Source organism: Mirounga leonina, unplaced genomic scaffold (genome assembly GCF_011800145.1).
Source record: "Mirounga leonina isolate KUSES-001 unplaced genomic scaffold, KU_Mleo_1.0 Mir_94, whole genome shotgun sequence".
NCBI classification, from domain to species: Eukaryota; Metazoa; Chordata; class Mammalia; order Carnivora; family Phocidae; genus Mirounga; species Mirounga leonina.
Window position 1 is genome coordinate 48,104,686 of NW_023270855.1, and position 16,795 is coordinate 48,121,480.

At 58.3% G+C, this 16,795-nt stretch overlaps 2 protein-coding genes across 6 annotated transcripts in view; both read left to right on the forward strand.

The window, feature by feature from the left end:
• The window catches only part of BRD4 (bromodomain containing 4), a 92,149-nt gene extending 88,152 nt beyond the window's left edge, over nucleotides 1–3,997 (forward strand). For 4 of the 5 annotated variants that reach the window (XM_034997779.1, XM_034997778.1, XM_034997782.1 and 1 more), the window contains 5 exons: nucleotides 834–1,208; nucleotides 1,328–1,458; nucleotides 1,593–1,798; nucleotides 1,888–2,131; nucleotides 2,445–3,997. In XM_034997779.1, coding sequence (XP_034853670.1) covers nucleotides 834–1,208; nucleotides 1,328–1,458; nucleotides 1,593–1,798; nucleotides 1,888–2,131; nucleotides 2,445–2,513 — 1,025 coding nt within the window. In that variant the 3' untranslated portion in view covers nucleotides 2,514–3,997. The remainder of the gene's footprint in view (nucleotides 1–833; nucleotides 1,209–1,327; nucleotides 1,459–1,592; nucleotides 1,799–1,887; nucleotides 2,132–2,444) is intronic. The other variant, XM_034997780.1, reaches the window with a different exon arrangement.
• Nucleotides 3,998–7,151: 3,154 nt separating this feature from the next.
• Nucleotides 7,152–10,793, forward strand: EPHX3 (epoxide hydrolase 3). The gene is made up of 7 exons (XM_034997783.1): nucleotides 7,152–7,692; nucleotides 7,920–8,005; nucleotides 8,368–8,525; nucleotides 8,632–8,760; nucleotides 9,622–9,725; nucleotides 9,819–9,955; nucleotides 10,049–10,793. Exons 1-7 carry the CDS (start codon nucleotides 7,450–7,452, stop codon nucleotides 10,272–10,274), a joined length of 1,083 nt encoding a protein of 360 aa, XP_034853674.1. The 5' UTR covers nucleotides 7,152–7,449; the 3' UTR covers nucleotides 10,275–10,793.
• Nucleotides 10,794–16,795: the final 6,002 nt, after the last annotated feature.

The window sequence follows — 16,795 nt, forward strand, 5'->3', positions numbered from 1 at the left end:
GTTCTACCAACTCTGCCGTGGTGCAGGCTAGTTCCAGCATCCCCCTTGTGTGGGGCTTGCAGGCTGAGTTGTGTGGGGAGGGTCTCCTGGGGATCCGGTCCTAGTCCCAAAGCATTCATCCATGCAGGCAGGTTAAGCTATATATAGGGACAGCTGGGAGCTCAGGCTGTCTGCTCTGTAAGGTTGTAAGGTTATTGATGTCCCTTTTTTTTTTTTTAAAGTTTATTTTTTTATGGGACACCTGGGTGGCTCAGTGGGTTGGCTTCTGCCTTTGGGTCAGGTCATGATCTGGGTCCTGGGACCGAGTCCTACATCGGGCTCCTTGCTCATCAGGGAGCCTGCTTCTCCCTCTGCCTGCCACTCCCCCTGCTTTGTGCTCTCTCTGTCTGTCAAATAAATAAATAAAGTCTTTAAAAAAAAAAAAAAAGGGGGTATCAGGACCCTGAGCTCATGACCTGAGCCGAAGGTAGATGCTTAACCCACTGAGCCACCCAGGCGTCCTGTTGATGTCCGTTATATTTAACCTAGGCTATGCCACGGAGCCATTTGGAGAACTTTTAAAAAGTACTCAGGCCCAGACCTTACCTGTGATCAACTATGTCAGGATCTGCTCTTCTCAAAGATTCCCGATGATTCTGACACACAGGGGCATCAGACGCTGGGACTGAGCTCATGGCTCCATGAAGCCCTGCTGTACACTGAGCTAGGGGCCTGATGTGCTTGGGGCTCAGCCAGTGTGGGTCTCCCCCCCAGCTTAGGGGGTCACCTGGCTGGGCCCAGGCCAGTGGTGTCCACACGAGTTCTGCTGACATGCTCCTTGTCCCCTCTCCTAGGTCACCTCCGCGAAGCCCCCTCCCCGCTTATGATACATTCCCCCCAGATGCCACCGTTCCAGAGCCTAACCCACCAGTCGCCACCCCAGCAAAACGTTCAGCCTAAGAAGCAGGTAAAGGGCAGGGCTGGGCCACGGCCCCCAGGGCCAGGTGCGGGCCGGTGCCAGAGGCACCCACCTGCCTCACCAGCCACTGTGCCTGTGCTGTCCCAGGAGCTGCGTGCGGCCTCTGTGGTCCAGCCCCAGCCCCTGGTGGTGGTGAAGGAGGAGAAGATCCACTCACCCATCATTCGCAGCGAGCCTTTCAGCCCCTCACTGCGGCCAGAACCCCCTAAACACCCAGAGAGCATCAAGGCACCCGTTCACCTGCCCCAACGTGAGTGCCCTCAGTGCCCTGGACGGGAGCTTTCTGTGGGCTGGTTGACTCCGCCCTGCTGGGCTTGGGGGCAGGGGGGAATGGGCCCCGGCCCGGGCCCACAGCAGTTTGTGTTCCAGGGCCTGAAATGAAGCCTGTGGACGTCGGGAGGCCTGTGATCCGGCCCCCTGAGCAGAACGCACCCCCACCAGGGGCCCCCGACAAGGACAAACAGAAACAAGAGCCGAAGACGCCAGTTGCACCCAAAAAGGTAGGAACAGTGAGTCCACAGGTGTCCCCATGCCAGGGAGGCACCTTGGGGGCGGGGTGGGCGGTGCCCTCAGGCTGTGGGCTTCTCCGTGCAGCCCGACTCCGCACCCACCCTGTGGTTTCTCTGCCTGGCAGGACTTGAAAATCAAGAACATGGGCTCTTGGGCTAGCTTGGTGCAGAAGCATCCCACCACCCCGTCCTCCACAGCCAAGTCCTCGAGCGACAGCTTCGAGCAGTTCCGCCGCGCAGCCAGGGAGAAGGAGGAGCGCGAGAAGGCCCTGAAGGCGCAGGCCGAGCTCGCCGAGAAGGAGAAGGAGCGGCTGCGGCAGGAGCGCATGAGGTGGGCTGGGTCGCGGGCAGCCTGGGGCCCCGGGGCCGCCCCCCGCCCCCGGTGCTGACCGGCGCTCTGCCCTGCTCTGCCGCGCCCAGGAGCCGGGAGGATGAGGACGCGCTGGAGCAGGCCCGGCGGGCCCACGAGGAGGCGCGGCGGCGCCAGGAGCAGCAGCAGCAGCAGCGGCAGGAGCAGCAGCAGCAGCAGCAGCAGCAGCAGCAGGCGGCCGCCGTGGCTGCTGCCGCCGCCCCCCAGGCCCAGAGCTCCCAGCCCCAGTCCATGCTGGACCAGCAGAGGGAGTTGGCCCGGAAGCGGGAGCAGGAGCGGAGGCGCCGGGAGGCGGTGGGTCGGGGGCCTGGGGCGGGGCCCAGCGTTGGAGGGGCTTGGAAAGGGGACCGGGAACCTCGGGGTGAAGGCAGTCACTCTCTCAGAGGCGGGTGGGCGGGGGGCTCCCGCTGGCCTGCACTGTGCTGGCCTCGGCTCTCACGGCGGCCCAGGCCCACACAGTCCACACAGTCGGTGTTGGGAGGTCCCGGGGTGTGGGCCCCGAGGGCCTGGCCAGTGCTGGGGGGGGGGGGGGCTGGAAGCTGCAGTAAGGGTAGGGCACCTGGGCTCACTCCCTCCCTCCCTCCCTCCTCCCTCCTCTCCCCTCCAGATGGCAGCTACCATTGACATGAATTTCCAGAGTGATCTGTTGTCAATATTTGAAGAAAATCTTTTCTGAGAGCACCTAGGTGACTTCTTTGATTTTCTGGCGAGACGCTGACTCTCCATAGTGTTAGGGGCGGCAGTGGAGGCGGCAGCAGCGGCGGGGGGTGGCTCCGGGCCTGGCCCTCCTGCATGCTGTGCCCGGGGCAGGCCTGACGGGCAGCTGAGGATCGCAGAGCCTGTCTGCCTTACAGCCAGCCGGACGTCCCGCCACCCACCACCCCCTCACAGGACGTCGGCTCAGAGCACGCCTCTCCGCGAGCAAGTGCCGGCCAGACCCAAGCCGCGCGTCCCCGCGTGCGGGGCAGAGGTCCTGCTCTCCGCCACATGTCTACACAGTATACACAGGACGTTGTCGCTGCCGCCACCGTGACTGGTTTTCTGTCCCTGAGAACGTGACGTTCGTGACGTCCTGCCCACCAGGAGTCCTTCCCCCACACCCCAGCCACTACCGCCCGCTCCCAGGAGGCCAGGGCAGGCCCGAGCGAGCTGGAGGCGGGCGAGGGCGCCGGCCCACCCCCTTGCTGGCACTGACTTTGCCTTGAACAGACCCCACCCCTCCCCTCCCCCCACAAGCCTTTAATCGAGAGCCGCTCTCTATAAGTGTTCGCTTGTGCAAAAGGGAATAGTGCCGTGGAGGTGTGTGTGTGTCCATGGCAATTTGGAGCAAGGTGACTGTCACACGCGCGTGTGTGGGCCGGCCTCGCCCAGTGAGTGAGGCCACCAACCAAAGTCAGTTCCTTCCCACCTGTGTTTCTGGGTTGTTTTTTTTTTTTTTTTTTTTCTATATATATATTTTTTGTTGGATTCTATTTTATTTTTAATTCTCTCTTCTCCTCCAGACACAATGGCACTGCTTATCTCCGAAATGGTGTGATCGTCTCCTCATTGAGCGGCGGCTGCCACCGCGCTGTGGGTAGTGTGTGACCGTGGCTGTACTGTGTAGTGAACATAGTTGGCATATCTTTGTTTGAAGTTTGTTGGTGACTCCACCAAACTGGTGTAAAAAAACTCAAAAAAAAAAAAACCCACAAAAAACAAAACACACAAAACACAAAAAAAACTGCCTATATTTTACTCAGTTTCAAACTTTATTAGTCAGTTTTTAATTATAAAGCCATGTTTTCTTTTCCCTCCCCACCCCCGTTTGTTTTTAATGTCAGATCTGTTTGTGTTTTTTTTTTTTTTTTTTAACCAGGAAAGGAAGGGCCAGGGGACGAGGCAGGCACCGGGGGCTGGGGGGCCACAGACCCCTGAGGGAGAGGCTCCCCACCCAGCCTGACCAGCCGGCTGCCCCTTCCCCCACCCCCCCCTTTTTTTTTAATTTTATAATTGGAGCCCTTGGTGAGGTTACGTGTGCCATGAGATCCCACTCTACACCACGACGCTGGTGCCTCAGTGTTGGCCAAACTCTGGAGTCACTGACTGGTTTGACTTTCATACGGTGAATATGCATTTGGTCTGTACTGATCATGGAATAAACACATCTCTCTTTTTTAATGCTGGCGTCTTCCTGACATTTCTTTGTGAACCACCTGTTGCCTAGACTAGGCCCAGGGGGCCCCCCGGGATCCCCAACCACCTTTGTACAAGAACTACCATCAGGGGCCACCTTGCCCATCTTCCATGACCAAGCTGAAGCTGTGACAGGGAGCCCAGGTACCCATTCTTCCTGTGGACCCTGGCCTTCTAGGTGGGTGATGTGCTCCAGCAGAACCTGGCCAAACTCCAGACAGTATTCTTCCCCCTCGCCCTTCTCCATCCTGGTCCCCCACTCACCAGAGGACTTGGGCCGCTTCTCCCACCTCGCCTGCCTCTACCTTAACTACTCCTTTCATTTAAGCTCAGGGTTAACCAGATGTTCTTAGATAAGTGTACACCCGCCCCCCCGGAACCAGGATCCTCACCTCCCACGCGTGTAGACAGGCACCCACACATTCCCTTCCAAGAGAGCCCGCCATGTGGCTGCCCGTGTGCCCACCAGCGTGCCACAAGGTAAGGGCGGCACTCGAGTGGTCCCTAGGATGTAAGATGAAAGTATCATTTATGTGCGCACAGACACAAACTGAAACATTTCTAGCACTGTTTATTAACCCTTATTCCCCTTTGTTTTTCAACCAGAAAAGCCCTTGTATCATCTTGTGTTTGGGATCTGGGAAACCTGGCAAGGGTGTAGTTCAGGCATCCAGCCAGAGGCCCCCAGATGCCTCCCTGCCCCTGCCCCCGCCCCCACGCCCCAGCAGGCACTTCCTCAAGTGCCACTATGCTGGTTCAAGTGGGACTTATATTTTGGTTCTTTGGGGTTTCTTCCATCTTGTCCCGCCCCCTCATTTCTGTTCCGTGTTTTGTTTGGTAACTTCCCCAGGCCAGGTCCCACTGTTTAGCTGGAGAAATGGTTTTTGTCTGCACCTTCTAAAGATTTAGCTCTGCCATGGCCCTCTCCACACCTTCCTGATGGGTGTTTCTCTAACTGGGTTGTAATTAGAACTTGGATCTACTATTTAATTTCTCTGGCCATTTCCCACTCCCTCCCACAGTACTAGAAATCTTAGTCTTATACAAGAGTAAGAGGTGTGTACGAGCCCCCACTGTACTGTATGCACGGATCGCTTGGCCAATAATTATGTCAGTGAATCTGAGACTTGTATTAAACACTTTAGACATTTGTAGAAGGGAATTCGTAGACTTTTCACTTATATACTAAAGGGTTTTTTTTTGTTTGTTTTTGTTTTTTTTTTTTTTGTGCAGTTCTCATTGCAAAAATAAACATTTGTACTGAATATAAAATTACCATCCTGTGACTGCCGCTTTTTGTTTGAGGGTAGAGCTGGGGGTAGGGGGATGGTGAGAGTCAGTTTTGTGTAGCAGAGGAAGAAGGGAGATCTCCAGACACTCCGTAGCCACGTAGCCAGATTAGAGGACTTGGGAGGGATACCGCGATCATCCAGTGGTTGGAAAACTGATTTGATGGAAAGTGTAAATGAAACCAAAGCTATGATACAGGCTAATCGTGCAAGAAAAGAAAGGTACTAAGTACAGGGAGAACAAACCTTAGTACAATGCTGGTCGTGTAATCATAGCCATCTGCCCGACGCTGAGATATACACTGTTTACTGAGGCGGAACCACATAAACCACCATTCCCCTTTACTAGGAACCCACAGACTTAATTATGGTCCCAGGACAGTGTAATGTTTAGCAGCCGGAACAATACAAAGGTAAGATTAGCAATGGGAGGTGACGAAAACAATGGAGTGCTTAAAGGAAACCAATAGGAACACTAAAAACGGGTAGGGCCTGTCCAATGGTGATGACAGTCCATGCAATACTTAATGCCCCCAATTGGTCATCAGGAAATAGCTACACGAGCGCGTTGCGAGATACCTGGATAACCACCAGAAGAAAGCTAAAAGCATTCCGATGGCCGCCTCCGGGCGGAAGGAGAGGTGGAGCCCGAGATTGTTGCTTTTTTCTGTAAGTCCTGTTCAGCAAGCTGTGTAGCTTTAGGCAAATGACTTAATCCCCGAATTTCGGGTTCGTGGTCTGTAATACAGGGATGTGATAATAGTACCTACACTTAATGGGGGTGTTTATACGGGTTAAACGGTGAGTGACCCTGAAACGTTCAGGATCTTCGGGGAAGGTTGCAAAACAGGAGGAGGAAGCTGGCCGGGTCGGGCCTCTCGCCCGACCTTGCCCCACTTCCTCTTTCAGACAGAGCTCCAGTGGCTCAACCGGTCCGGTCCTCCAGCTCCCGGGCCGGGCCTGCCTTCTAGAAGTCCAAGAGTCTCCCGGTCTTCATTGGTCGGCACCGGCGGAGCCCCGGGCCTCAACACTCGCCGATTGGCTGCCGGGCGAGACCTGTCGCCAGCACGTAAATAACCACCGCCCTCCAATCACAGCCGTGTAGGGGCGGGCCGACGACGGGCCCGCGGGACTAACGAGGCCCGCGCGGGGTCGAGGCCATTGGACCCGCCGTTAGAACCAGGCCTGGGTGAGGGTGCTGCTAGGTCTCTCCCAGCCAGGCCAAGGACAGGGTCGCGCGCTCCAGGAAGGGGAGCTCTCGGAGGGCGGCGGCAGGGCCCCCCCGCCCCCAGGCCTCCTCGGCTTGCGGCGACCGCCCGCGACTCCCTCCTAATCCCAGCCAAAGCACTACCTGTCCCCCTCCTTCCGCTTCCGGGCCCGCCCTCCCCGCCATATTAGGTTCCGGCCCCGCCGCCCCGTCTCATTGGCCCGGACACAGGCCGATCCCCAGCTTATTGGCCCAGCCCTCGCACCCAAACCCTCCCGGCCAGCCTTAGGACCTTCTCCCGCCCAACTTCGGGCCCCGCCCCACCTGGGCTCCACCCTCTCCCCCGCCCACCCTTTAAGCCACGCCCCGGTGGCTTAAGCCAACGCCTCTAGGCCAAGTTGGGTCTAAGTTTCTGGCTCATAGGCCGCACCTAACCTGCATTGCTCCACCCCTTCGCTTCAGGCTCCGCCCATTTCGCCCAGGTACCCCTCCGGCCCCCACGCTGGTACACATATCAGTCTCCCCCTACACTTCAGATCCCTACCCACCGCGGGCGGGAGTCCTACTAGACCCCGCCCCTTATTAAGCCCCGCCCAAGCCTGCCTAGGCCCCGCCCGCAATTCGCATCCCTTCTCCCCAAGGCTCCTCCCCAGGCACCGAAGCCCGGTCCTCACAGGCTCCATCCCCTCACCCCTTCCTGTTCGCTGTCGCCGTCGCGCCCAGGTATTTACCTGGTACTTAGGTGAGTCGTCTGCAGTGGCGGCTTCGGTCTAAGCCTCCCGCCTCTTCTCTCGGAGCGTTCCTCAAGCCTCGAAGGCACGGAGGGGCCCCGGACCAAAGGCGGTGGGCTCCCCAGCCCGGGTCCCGCCTCGGTGCGGCTGCCTGCGCCCCCCGCCCACACTCCCAAAGGCAGCGCCGAAGTCGTCCCGGGTCGCGGCGACATGCCCGAGCTGGTGGTGACAGCGCTACTGGCGCCGTCGCGCCTCACTCTGAAGCTGCTGCGCGCCTTCATGTGGAGCCTCGTGTTCTCCGCCGCGCTGGTGGCCGCCGCCGTCTATGGCTGCATCGCGTTCACACACGTGCTGTGCCGGCCCCGGCGCGGCTGCTGCGGGCGCCCCCGGAGCACCCCACCCGCCTGTCTGAGCGACCCCACCCTGGGCGAACACTGCTTCCTGACCCTGAAGGTGAGCGCGCGCGCGCCCCGGGGCAGGGGGGGAGGGGTGTGTGGCCGTCGGGGCTTGGTGGGGGTGGGGGGCGTCGAGCAGCCCGGGAGGTCGGGCCCTGTAGGGCTGGGGCGGGCGGGGTGTGCAGACAGCAAATGGTTGAATCCAAATCTGGGTCTGCACGCGGCTGGGGTGTTCAAGCCTAGCGAGGAAGGGTGCCCCAGGTCTCGGACTGTGCCCTCCCCCAGAGCTCGGGCCTGCGCCTGCACTATGTCTCCGCCGGACGTGGCAATGGGCCCCTCATGCTGTTTCTGCACGGCTTCCCAGAGAACTGGTAGGTCTGAAGCCCAGGGTCCTGGGGCACACAAGGCTGGAGGTGAAGCTGGAGGTGGAGCTCGGACCACCAGGGCATCCAGGAGGCAGGCACGAGGGCTGGGTAGACTGGGGGCACAAAGCATCCAGATGGGGTGCTAGAGGACAGGGTTGCTGTCTACAGGAGGAGGCCCTGAAGGGATATGGGACAAAGAGGTCTTGGATCCAGAGCACAGCTGACCTTGCCCTCAGCCTGGGGTTCCCCCATCTTCCTTTCTGGGAAGCCCAGGGCAGGGAGGTGGGGCCTGGGAAGGCCCCTGCTGGGCATAGGGTGGAGGTGCAGCCTGGGGACCCTGACAACCTCCCTCCCCACCCGCCTGACAGGTTCTCCTGGCGCTACCAGCTTTGGGAGTTCCAGAGCTGCTTCCACGTGGTGGCTGTGGACCTACGGGGATATGGCTCCTCAAACGCCCCTCAGGATGTAGACTGTTACACCATGGACCTGCTGATGATGGACATCCAGGATGTCATCCTGGGCCTGGGTGGGGATACCCCCATCCCAGGCCTGGCCTCCCTCACCCTGCCTCACCTCTCCCTAGCATCTCACTTACACCTGTTCCTCTGCCCCTCCCCCCCGCCACCGCCCAGGTTATTCCAAGTGTATCCTGGTAGCCCATGACTGGGGTGCGCTCCTCGCCTGGAATTTCTCCATCTACTACCCATCCCTGGTCGAGCGGATGGTAATTGTCAGCGCTGCCCCCATGTCTGTGTACCAAGGTGGGTTGGGGAGTCCAGGGTGCTGGGATAGGCCTGTGTGAAGGAGCATGTGTCTGTGTCTACGCTTCCCTGTCCACCAGTCAACACTCGAGGGCCTGGGGACACACATGACACACCCAGTCTACAGTCAATGACAGTACACTTAGGAGTGACTCACATGTTTTGAGCACCTACAGGTAACCATTGCTCTGACGAGGAGCTTGCATACAATAACCTACACAAGCCTCCCGAGCATATGAAAGTGTTACTATCTTCGTGGTCCAGTTGGGGGAAACTGAGGCAAGAGAGGTTAAATGCCTTTCTTCTGGCAAGAAAGGTATAGATAACTAAGCAACTACAATAGCATGAGATGCCTGTCACCTCACCTGATTCTAATTCCCAGTATCATAGTCGAATGGCACAGTGACATGGCCTCTCTTATCTTTTTTCTCTCTCTCCCTCCCTCTTTGCTGTTTTTTCTCGTCTCTCTCTCTGTCTAGACTGTCAGCTCCCCAGGGGCAAGGGAGTTTTGGCTGTTCCATTTACTGCTGTGTCTCCAGGGTTTTAAACAGGTCCTGGCATCCAGTAGGTGCTCAGTAAATATTGAAATGCATCCAGGCCTGGGCAGGGGAATCACACCAGTGGCTCTTGGGGGCTCCTGGGAGCTGCGGAGAGAGGTGCCCCCATTCTGTTGGGTACAGTGACGACTCGGCAGGGAGGGAAGATGGTACCCGGGCCAGGAGGAGTGACGAGTGTCCTCACGGGCTCAGGCAGACAGCAATGACATTCCTGAGTGTTGGAGCATCCGGGTGCCTATAGGGGTACAGGGATGTGGGGCCACCCCAGGCCCAGGCCTCACATCTGCCTTTCCCCTGCCGCCAGACTACTCTATACGTCACATCAGCCAGTTCTTCCGTTCCAACTACATTTTCCTGTTCCAGCTTCCCTGGCTGCCTGAGAAATTACTGTCCATGTCTGACTTCCAGGTGCAGTGAGGCAAAGGCTGGTGGTAGGTGGAGGGTAGTGGGTTGGGCCTGGGCAGCCTGGGCACTGAAGCCACAGTCCCGTTGTGTACCCAGATCCTGAAGACCACCCTCACACACCGCAAGAGAGGCATCCCACACTTAACCCCCAACGAGCTCGAGGCCTTCCTTTATGACTTCTCACAGCCTGGTGGTCTCACTGGGCCCCTCAACTATTACCGAAACCTCTTCAGGTGAGACCAGACCCAGGGCCGAAAGCTCAGGAGACTTGTGGGGGCAGGGATTTGGGGCAGGGATTCTTCTGTCTGTCTCTGTCTTGGCCATAGGAACTTCCCCCTGGAGCCTCAGGAGCTGGCCACACCCACACTCCTGCTGTGGGGAGCGAAGGACACCTACTTCGAGCACGGGCTGGTGGGAGCCATCAGCAGTCGCTTTGTGCCGGGCCGGCTGGAGGCCCACATCCTGCCGGGCGTGGGGCACTGGATCCCACAGAGCAACCCCAGGGAGATGCACGAGTACATGTGGGCCTTCTTGCAAGACCTGCTGGACTAGCGGCCCTCGCTCGCTGGCCTGTGTGCACCTGGGAGGCCGCACGGCATACGTACAAGGATGGACTCCCGGATCTTGCACGGGCGCGGAACTCTAGGCTGCACAGAAGGGAGTCTGTGGGTGCCCTCAGGCACACCAGCCCATAGGCTCACACACAGGTGTGCGTGTGTGGGTGTGGGTGGGTGAACAAGCACTTCAATCCTTGAGAGCCAGGTACAGCTCTGTGGAGCTAGATTCAGAGTGTCCTACCTCTCCCCTCCCCTGGGGCCTTACTCTTCTTGCCAATGTCAGACCCCAGAGCAGCACCAACCACAGACTCTGACCTTCCTGTCCCTGGCTTTCCTCTGCAATCCGAGTCTTCAGCTAAATGCTGCTGTGTCCAGTAGGGTACCGGCAGCCACATCGGGCTACTTCAATTTACGTGCAAAGTAATGAGAAGAAAATCAATTAAAAATTCAGTTCCTCAGTCACTCTGCCCATACTTCAAGGGCTCAATTGCCACAGCAGTATAAAGCATTCAATTGGACAGTGCTGAGAAGGGTACTCCTAGGATAGGGGTATCCACACCTGGCTCCCGACCAGCTCCCCAAGGGAGGACCCTCATGTGCAAGCAGCTGGGTGTCTAGACTCCTGAATGTTCGGGCCCTGAGCAGCTCCCACAATCTTCCCTCCAGTCTTGACTCCAGGCCTTTTAAGCTCAAGTTCTCTTGCTGCAGCCTGGGAAAGATCCCTGGGGCCCCTATCTCCCATCCATGGAAAAACAGCTCTAGGCTCCGGTAGGATGGATGTGTGAGATTCTGGACTGGCCCAGGAAGGGGCCAGCTCCCTGAATGATCATCTGAGGTCTGAGGCCTGCCTCTCCAGCTCCTGGAATTTCTCCAAATGAACCACAGTTTCTGCTGATTCTTTCTGGGGTCCTCTGGCTCCAGCCTCCAGATGAGGGTGGTACAAGTAGAGGGTGAACCATCCAGCCCCTGGCTGGTGACAGCACTTCTATCTCCCCAGCCTTTGCCTGGCCTTGGGGGACAGTGTCATGACCTGCTGCATGATGAATCTCTCTGGGGCCCTGCAACCTCAGAAAAAAAATTCTCTTATTCCTGGGGTGGGCCAGCCTGCTAGTCATCCCCCTCTGTCCTCTCTTGTCCCCAACAGAACATCCTTCAACTCATCATGTGTGTCAGGCACTGATCTAGGCCCTTGTGGAGTTAGCAGAGAACAGGCATGGAGGGCTATATGAGTGTATGATGGCTCGGGAAAGGCTTCCCTAGCTGGGGGACGCACTTCGGTCGGAGGCAGAAATAAGCTTAGGCTCCTGGGGTAACAATGTGGGGACTAGCGGCTGCTCGGGCAGAGTGAGGGAGGAGAAGGAGAAGAGGCCACACAGTCAGACCGCCAGGGGCTGTGCGGAGTTTGGATTCGATTCCCAAGGGGAGCCAGGGGAGGGTTTTCAGCAGGGGAGGGACATGGCTTGCATTTTGAAAAGCTCCCTGTTGTGGCTGGACAGTCCCACGCGAGAGAGCGAGCGGGGAGACAGGCGGGGGGCTATGCACAGCCTCAGCACGGGGCGGCCCGTTAGGCCCCACGGGAGCCGGGACCCCCAGCGCCCGACCCACCCCGGGAAGCCCCCCACCACCCCTGCCAGGGTAGGAGCAGTGTCCCCCTAGGGTCGATGAGATGGGCCGGAGGGGAAGGGGACCCCGCCATCTCGGAGCCTGGGGCGAGGAGGCCTGCGGGCAGGACGAGGGCGGTGCGTCCAGGGGGCGGTGGGTCTGGCGACGGTTGCCAGGGTGACGGGGAAAGGGCTGATGGTTGACCGGAACGGGTAGCGGTTGTCTGGGTGATTGAAGGGGCCCAGGGAAGGCTGACGGGAGGCCTCGGACAGTTGCCGGGGCAACGGGTCCGCTGACGGTTGCCAGGCAACTAGAAGGCGCCGTCTTCCGCCTCTGCCGCAGGCTGGAGGGAGTCAGAGTCTGGGGAGGGGGTGGGGGGGTAATTAATCGCGGTGATTGGACAGAGACCTGGCTAGTGCGCCAATAGAGACTCGTGGCTCGGCCGAAGCCCGCCTCTCCCAGCCTGAGCCAATCCGGGCGCGCCTTTCTCCCGGCCGAGGGGCTCGGCGCGCGCAACCCTTTGAGCGGGAGATGGGACCTGGAGGGCTCGGAGTGGGGGCGGCTTCGGCTGAGGCCCCTCCCAGGCCCGGCAGCCCCCTCTCCCTGCTCTGAGCTCCTGCCTCCGAATCACCTTTCACCATTCATTCATCCATTCCATTCATTCATTCATTCATTCATTCCGGTCATTCACTCGTTCATCTGTCCCTACTACCAGCTCTAAGCCTTTGGCCGCGCACCAGAGGGGCGGGGGAGACGGAGCCGGGCTCAAGGGGAATAAGGAACAGGGCGCTTACTTGAGGAGTGGGAGGGAAGGCTCCCTGGAGGAGGCAGCCTTGGAACTAAACCCTACAAGGACGTGCTCCAACCCACACAAGCCTCCACGCACGGCTGATTGTGTTCCGCGAGACTGGGGGGAACTTTTGGGATGGGAAGACGTGGGATTGCAAAGGACTTCAAACATCAGGCGGGGAGCTTGATTCCCAGCAGGATGCGGGCCAGCAGGGGAGGGTTCCGGACAGATCTGTGTGTTTGGAATCTTACTTGGAGGCTGGTGAGGGGGAAGGACCAGAGGGGGAAGACTGAGGGTCGGGAGGCCTGGAAGGAGGATGGGCATGTTTCGGGCAATAAAGGATGAGGCCCAAATCCAGGCTCTGGGTGAGGAGCAGATGTGAAGGGAAGGCCAGAAGCCAGTTTGAGTCATGTTCAGTCCAAGGGGCCTGAATCCCTGGGGCAAGGACCTAGACACATCTGTGGATTAAAGACAAAGATGGCCAAGCGACCGTGTCTGTGTGGGATGTCAGCAGAGTGATGCCGAAGCTGGGAGAGGATGAAGTCACCCCAGAACAGAGCAGACAACAAGACTGGAGACTAGCTCTTGGGGCCCCAACATCTAAGGGACAGGCCGAGCAGAGAAACCATAGAGTTAGGAGGGGAAGCAGGCAAGCGTGGTGCCCAGCAGCGGTGGTGGTGGTGGGGGGGGGGGTGTCAACGAGGAGGGGCACAGCCCATGGTGTCACAAGCTGCTGACAGATTGAGAGGACTGAGCCACACACATCCTGAGGGAGGGAATCTGAGAGCGGAGCCTGAGGACACAGGACTTGGATGTTCTGAGCACCCGGAAGCAGGAGTGAGGAGGGAAGCATGGGGACCCCAGCTGGGGGCCTAGGGGAAATAAGTGGCACATTCAAGTGGAGTAATTTGAGGCAGGTTTGCTACAGGAACCATATACAGTGGGCAGGGTTTGGGGAAACCAAAGGGGCGAGCACCCGCGGAGAGCCATTATCATCTCCTGGTCCCCCTGACCAGACAAGGGGAAAGAAGAACGTTAGAACCCAGGGATAGATTTATGTGCACAGGGCCTTTGGTCAAGGGATACAACCAGCTGAGGTGACCCTATGGGAAGGGATGCAGGAGGATTAATATCCCATTCTCTCCTTTGGCTTCATCTTCTGCCAGTGCCTCCTATTGGCCAAACCCACCTGGAAGCCAGAGGACAAGGCCGTCCATTGATGCAGTCTGTAGAGGTCAGCCTCTGGGGCACGGAGTGGAGTGGAGAAGGGGAAGAATGAAGCCAGGCATGTTCAGAGAAGCAGGGGAGAGAGGGGGTGGGGGTTGGGAGGATGTGAGATGAGTATTTGCTGTGGATTCCTGTGAACGTCACTTTATCATGGAAGAGACCTCAACTTAAGGCCAAGGGAAGAGGTAATGAAAAGCCCTGGGGACTAGGGAGGAGGAGGACAGGTGCCACACCTACAGGAAAGAAGACAAGCTTCAAGGGCTAGGGGGCTAAGGACAGGCCGGGGACATCAGAGCATCATGGTTCAGACCTGAGCAGGAGGAGATGGGGTCTGGGGTAAGGTCAGGGACGTGGAAGATCAGAGTGGTCTGAGCCCAGGGTCTGTGAGGCCAAGACATCCAGTGGATGTCCCACCCAATGGAGGGTCCTAAGACAGGGAAACCACCATCTCCAGAAGGCATGGCGGGGGAGGGGGGTGGCCTCCCCTTTTGCTTGTCCAGAGCTGCAGGGCCAGTAGCTTCTCAATTCAAGTGACTTCCCTTCTCTTCACTCTCCTCCATATTCAGTTTTCACCCCCTCTCCTCCTCTGAGAAGCCCTACCAGCCCCCATCCCTGCCTCTGACCTAGACCTGATCTAATGGGGACTCAAGGGCTGGCACTGGGCACATTCAGGTCCCAGCTCCTGGGTCCTGCTCTTCACTGAGATGTGCTTGGTATATCCATTCATTCGACCTACTGTGAAACAGACTCTATGCTAGACACTGGGGATTCAGCAGCGAGCCAGACAGATGCCCACAGAGCTCAGAATCTGGTGGGGAGCCAGGGAGGATCACGTGGAGTGACGAGGCCATGCGAGCCCAGAGGAGATGGTGTGAAGCCTCAGGGACGACTACCTGGGAGAGAAGGCAGAGCTTCCAGAGTGGTCTTCTACAACCTCAGTCAGATCAGCTTCTCCCTGCTAAAACCCTCCAATGGCGGCCACCGTGCTTGTGATAGAAGCCCAGACCCTGTGGCCCCTCGAGACTTGGCCCGCATCATCTTCCTTGACCTCCCACCCCTCACGCACTCTGTGCCCAGAACCCTGGCTTCGTCGCTGTTCCTCTCATCCACTTGCCTCTTCCTCCCCTGGCTGGGCCTTTGCACTTGCCATTCCCTCTACCTGGCATCCCTTTCCTCTGGCTGTTTGCTCCTGCCTGGCTCCTTCTCCTCCTTCAGGTCTCAGTTGTAATGTCCCCTAACTCAATGAGGCCTGTCCTGCCTCTGACACTGAAATCTCCCCTTCCCTTGTGTCACACTCAATGGTTCTTACTTGTCTGCCTTCTTGTTTCTGGTCTGTCTCCCTCATCAGGGCAGGGAACAGCTCTGTCTTTGTCACCTCTGCCTGTAATAGGGCCTGGAACCAAGTGGGTAGTCAGTAGCATTTGTTGAATGAATGAATGAATGAATGAATGAAGGTGAGAAGAGCTGGAGGGTCCAAGTGAACTGCCAGGTGAAAGGAGTCTTCGGGGTATGAGAAAGGTGCTCCCTACGGTGGGTGCAACCCGTGCCAAGACCGGGAAAGCTGGGAGATAGAAGTGAAGCTGGTGAGGCAATGACGGTGTCACTCTGGCAGTGGGGAGCCATAGACGGTTGGAGAATGAGAGGGCCCTAGGGAGGCAGGGGCCAAAAGAACTGGTTGGGTCTGTAGCCAATGGCCCCTGGAGTTCGGCCTTCCCACTCTTGCCCAGGGCCCACACCCAGCAGCCCTCAGTCCTGCTGGTTCTTGTCGGACTCCCATGGCCCACTGCCTGGGCATGAGGGCCTGGCCCCAGCTTTGGTGCTGAGGGCGGGACTGTGGTCCCAGGAGGAGAAGCCGAGGGCATGTTCTCAGGTTCCTGGTCATCGGCCCTGGGCCCGGCAGCTGTGTCTTGGCCTGGCCCCAGGTCCTGTGTCCCTGGGGACTGAGCTCATTGAGGAGAAATGCAGTCCTGGGCCAAGGCGGCCGGCAGGGCAGGGGAGAGGGCTCGAGCTCACCCCTACCCCCACCACATTGGGAACTGTGTGGCAGCCCACTGCAAGGCTGTGGGAATGGTCTCTCCAGACTACCCTGTCCCCCAAGGACCTTGACACCTTGGGCTGGTTCTGCCACTGTGGCTGGAGGGCGGCAGGAAGCTGGAGCCACGAATCCACGTCCTGCTGGCTGAGTCATGGGGACTTCAGAAAGGGACTGACACACTGTAGGCACTCTGTAGACTTTCTTTCTTTTGTGCCCATTCCCCCCCATGCTGGCCTTGCCTGTGTTTGCACTATTATTGTTCCCTCTCTGTCTCTGTTTGCTATAGAGCAGAGGCCACCAGATCAGCAGAGTCACAGACTCTAGACTTCCTGTCTAGCAAAATGTGGGTCCAGGTTCTTTGGTTGCTCCTTGTGATGGGGAGCTCAGCACCTCCTAGGGCATCCATTCCAGCAAAAAGTCCTTTCTCAGATGGGTCCGGGTTGGAGCTAGCTCACCTCCTGAAGCCCCTACCTTTGCCTCTGGACCCCCAAACCCTTTTCTGGACCCCCAGACCTCTAGAATGGTACTGAAGAGAGTGTTCTGGGCCCCCCTGTGGCAATCCTTCTGGGCTGGGCATCCTAACTCCTTCAGCCAATTCCTGAGTCACCAAACCCTCCCATGTCACCCCTTCTGTGTCCGCACCATGCTGTGTGATGCCTGGTTCCTGGGAAGCTCCTGATCTAGGTGGGGATACAGAGCAGGACACAGATATCCCAGCCACTTATGGATAAGACTAATAGAGAGGGAAGGAGGGTGCTGGGAAAGCCCAGGGGGGCTCTGCCTGGAGGGGCAGAGAGGGCTTCCTGGAGCTGGAACCTTCCTTCCTTCCTTCCTTCCTTCCTTCCTTCCTTCCTTCCTTCCT